This window comes from Ctenopharyngodon idella, chromosome 15, assembly GCF_019924925.1.
Source record: "Ctenopharyngodon idella isolate HZGC_01 chromosome 15, HZGC01, whole genome shotgun sequence".
In the NCBI taxonomy this organism is placed as follows: domain Eukaryota; kingdom Metazoa; phylum Chordata; class Actinopteri; order Cypriniformes; family Xenocyprididae; genus Ctenopharyngodon; species Ctenopharyngodon idella.
Window position 1 is genome coordinate 18248414 of NC_067234.1, and position 4691 is coordinate 18253104.

Sequence of the window (4691 nt, forward strand, 5' to 3'; positions counted from 1 at the left end):
GCAATGTTTTTACTGAACAGATAGAATTCTGACGTTAGACCATCTGTGCCAGGGGATTTATTGATTTTTAAAGATTTAATTGCTTCTTCAATTTCTTTTAAAGTAATGGGAGAATCGCAAATGGCTTGATCAGTGTTACTTAATTGATTAATGGAAAATAACGACTCAAAAGAATCATGAGCATGCTGATTGTTAAATTTAGATATATATAAATCGTGATAGAATTTAGCACAGAAATTGGCAATGTCCTTTTGGTCTTCACAGAGAGATCCATCAATTATAAGCTTTCCAATCAATTTTTTTTTTCATTTGTTGTTTTTCTAGTCTAAAAAAAAATAAGAGTTTTGCTCACCTTCCTCAATCCATCTTTTCCGTGATCTAACAAACGCTCCCTCAGCTTTTTGTTTGTAAAACTCATCTAACGCATTTTGATGATGCGCAAGCTCAACTTTTTCAGCATCAGACAGAACCATATTAGATAGAAGATTTTAGATTTTAGATATTACTCTCTTAATTTCTTTTCTTTTTAGTCAATTTGCTACTAAAACTACTTAAGTATTTACCAATTTCATATTTCGCCAATTCCCAATTACTGCAAAAAATTGTTTTCCTTATTAGCGTTTTCCCAATAATTAGTGATTATGAAATTAATTTTATCCTTTACTTCATTGTACTTGAGCAGTGAAATATTCAACTTCCAATATGAGGTAGTTCTTTGTAAATTAGCAGTATCTGAAAGAGGAATGCATATACATATACAATGCATGCCTTCTTAGCTGCCATAGTTGCAACTCTTGAGTCATCAGAACACTGTTTCCGTTTAGTAGCGCCTCCCGGAAATAGGTGGATAAAGTGAAAGTGAATGTTCAGAGTTGATGTTCCCCATTTTGCGCTCGTTTGAGTCGGATAATTTTTTTATCCGATAAGAAAACTTTAGCATAAACTACGATGGAAATACATTTACCGAATAAATTGCGCATTAAAAAAAAAAAAAAAAAAAATCATGTGAATTTGCGCGATGGGACGGCATAACTGTAATAACCAGCGGAAAAATCTTGTTGAAAAGCATCTGAAATGCTGTTTTGGTCAGTCAGAAGTTTGTCGTCAAACTGGTTCGGTATAATTCCTCCCATAACTGTCGTATAAACAGCAGCTTCCCCTCTGAGGTTTATTGTGTTTCGTCTGCGCGATCTGTGACGCAAATAATTTATTGTAGCTATACGAAAATTATTATATACAGTGGCTTCTTCTACGTTTCTTAGCGATATTTAGCACGAGTTTATCAGGAAGTGACGATTTTGTTCTCTTTGACTCACTTGATGGAAACGGTGCTTTATTCTCAAATGTTTTATGCGATATTGCAATTTTGCGCATAAGTTAAATTCGCAACTTTGGATGGAAAAATAGTGTGTTTGAGTGAACGTCACCGCCTCGTGATCCTGTTTCTGACCAGTTGAGCTGAATTGTTGTTGTTGTCATTTCCGTCCAGAGTGTTGGAGATCAGATTCTGTTTCAACTGTTCAGATTCATCATGGATGACACACAAACATCCAGAGATGAAGATGTTTCTCCTGAATGCAGGTACTTTGAATAAACATAAATTACATTTAAAATATAGATGTTTTTAAGTAAAAAGTTTATTACAAACAAGACAAGACCTAAAGTGCTTTTGATGAAAAATACTTTTTAAAGACCTTGTAATAAAATTATTATAATCATAAAGAATCAAATCTGTCTCTGTTATAGTTCAGTTGATCAGAAGAGATCAGAACCAGAGCCCAACTGTGTGTCTATGAGGAGTGACAGGTCTATGAATCCACCATTACATTTTAAGAGTGGAGATACACAGACTGATCTCAGGTATAACACATCTGTAAATATTGAATAATTATTTTTGTAATTTGTTTATAGTTATTTTTATCTTTATCTGATATTTTAACATAAATAGTGTTGCTCACACAGAGACACACATCTATGAGAGTGCTTAGTTGAAAGTACAGTTTTTGTATCAACATAGTGTGAATAAAAAACCTTAAAGTGTTTCTATGGATAAAAGAATGTTTTTTTGTTTGTTTGTTTTTTTAATACAGTAATTTAAAGCATTCACTTTAATCTCTCTCTGTTACAGTTCAGTTCATCAGAAGAGAACAGAACCAGAGCCCAGCTGTGTGTCTATGAGGAGTGACGAGCCTATGGGTCATAAAATACATTTTCAGAGTGGAGATACACAGACTGATCTGAGGTATAACATTTCTGTAAAAGATATGATTTAATTATGATACAGAATACAAAAATGACTTTCTGCTTATTATCTCAAGTAATAATGAGGTATTTTAATTTTACAGCCATGAAGTCCTCAAAAGGTTTAGATCAAATCTGATGAAGAAGTTTGAGTGTCTGTATGAGGGAACAACACAGCAGGGAAACCCAACACTCCTGAATGAGATCTACACAGAGCTCTACATCACAGAGAGTGAGAGTGGAGAGATCAGTAATGAGCATGAGGTGAGACAGATTGAGACACAATCCAGGAGAGCAGCAGCAGAGGACACACCGATCCAATGCAATGACATCTTTAGACCTTTACCTGGACAAGACAAACCCATCAGAACTGTGCTGACAAAGGGAGTCGCTGGCATTGGAAAAACAGTCTCTGTGCAGAAGTTCATCCTGGACTGGGCTGAAGGGAAAGAGAATCAGGACGTCCAGCTCATATTTCCACTTCCTTTCAGAGAGATCAATTTGATGAAGGACAAAACACTCAGTCTTTCAGATCTTCTTCATGTCTTTTTCCCTGAAACAAAGGAAATGGAAATATCCAGTGACAAATATAAAGTGTTGTTCATCTTTGATGGTCTGGACGAGTGTCGTCTGTCTCTGGATTTTCAGAGCGATGTGAGGTTGTGTGATGTAAGTGAATCAGCCTCAGTGGACGTGCTGCTGACGAACCTCATTGTGGGGAATCTGCTTCCCTCTGCTCTCATCTGGATCACCTCCAGACCAGCAGCAGCTGATCTTGTCCCTTCTGAGTGTGTCCATCGAGTGACAGAGGTACGAGGCTTCAATGATCCACAGAAGGAGGAATACTTCAGGAAGAGAATCAGTGATCAGAGTCTGGCCAATACAATCATCTCACACCTGAAGTCCTCAAGGAGCCTCTACATCATGTGCCACATCCCAGTGTTCTGCTGGATCTCAGCCGCTGTTCTAGAGAAGATGATGAGTGAAGCAGAGAGTGGAGAGATTCCCAAGACTCTCTCTCAAATGTACACACACTTCCTGATCCTTCAGACTGACATCAAACATGAGAAGGACTATGAGAAAAACGTGACAGATGAAGACATGATCCTCAAACTAGGGAAAGTGGCTTTTCAGCAGCTTGTGAAAAGAAATGTGATCTTCTATGAGGAAGACCTGAGAGAGTGTGGCATTGATGTGACAGAAGCATCAGTGTACTCAGGATTGTGCACTCAGATCTTCAGAGAGGAGTTTGGCTGGTATCAGGGGAAAGTCTTCTGCTTTGTTCATCTGAGCGTTCAGGAACATCTAGCAGCTCTATATGTGCACCTCTCCTTCACTAACAGCAACACAAATGTGTTTGACCAAATCACCAAACAGAGTTTGCAGTCTAAAGTTAAGGAGAGGTTTAAACATGTTTCATTATCCGATCTCCATCAGAGAGCTGTGAATGAGGCTCTACAGAGTAAAAATGGACATCTGGACCTTTTCCTGCGGAGTCTCATCAGATTCTCCTACAAGGACTAATGAAACAGAGAAGAAGCAGATCTGACAGCAACGAGAAAACAGTTGAGTACATCAAGAAGAAGATCAGGACCATTGACTCTCCAGAGAAATCCATCAATCTGTTCCACTGTCTGAATGAACTGGGTGATCATTCACTAGTGGAGGAAATACAACAGAATCTGAAATCTGGAAGAATAAAGAAAACCAAACTCTCTTCATCTCAGTGGTCAGCTGTAGCTTTTGTGTTGTTGACCTCAGAGAAAATGCTGGATGAGTTTGATCTCAAGAAGTTTATTCTAGGAAACAATAAAGCTGAAGATTTGAAAGTTCTTCAGAAGCTGCTGCCTGTGATTAAAGAATCCAGATCAGTTCAGTAAGTGTCACTGAGAACAATCACTTCACTGTTAAAACATCAAGAAAATAAAAGTTAATAAATCTTCAGTGCTGCAGAAGTTGTCCAGAGTTTAGTTGTCAGTATTTTGATGTGTTTTTCTAAACAATGTAAAATTCCTTCAAACATTCAAACAAAGTCAGAGAATTTGTGTATGAATAAATAATTCAGGTTTACCAGTTGAATGTTCTTGCACATAATTTTTTAAATATTTGTTTTTAAATAAATTACATAAAAGAAATTAAGACCAAACAAACAACTGGAGAAACAGCTAATTTATTATTATTATTATTATTATTATTATTATTATTATTTATAAGTAACTCAAATCTCCTAAAAAACAAATTGATGTATGGTTAGTGTATAGCAGAGTCATTACTTTTACAAATAATTGGAATGGAATTTCATAATGAATTTCTTACTTGCATTGTGTCTTTGTTAATGAGAGGATTCATGAGCGTACAGAATTCAGCACTGACCAAAAACTCCAGTGTTTTGAGCAGTGAGTGGATTCTGACTAAATGAAACACCTCTGATTGGCCATTGAGTTCAAGAG

At 36.6% G+C, this 4691-nt stretch overlaps 1 protein-coding gene across 3 annotated transcripts; it reads left to right on the forward strand.

Moving 5' to 3' along the window:
- Positions 1–767: 767 nt before the first annotated feature.
- LOC127495424 (NLR family CARD domain-containing protein 3-like) lies at positions 768–3967 on the forward strand. 3 transcript variants are annotated; one of them, XM_051862271.1, is made up of 4 exons: positions 768–1581; positions 1747–1860; positions 2129–2242; positions 2346–3967. In XM_051862271.1, the coding sequence occupies exons 1-4, from the start codon at positions 1532–1534 to the stop codon at positions 3763–3765; spliced, it is 1698 nt and encodes a 565-aa protein (XP_051718231.1). In that variant the 5' UTR covers positions 768–1531; the 3' UTR covers positions 3766–3967. The 3 variants fall into 3 exon arrangements, with proteins under 3 accessions (XP_051718231.1, XP_051718232.1, XP_051718233.1); XM_051862272.1 differs by lacking the exon at positions 1747–1860; XM_051862273.1 differs by lacking the exon at positions 768–1581 and having other exon boundaries at positions 2134–2242.
- Positions 3968–4691: the final 724 nt, after the last annotated feature.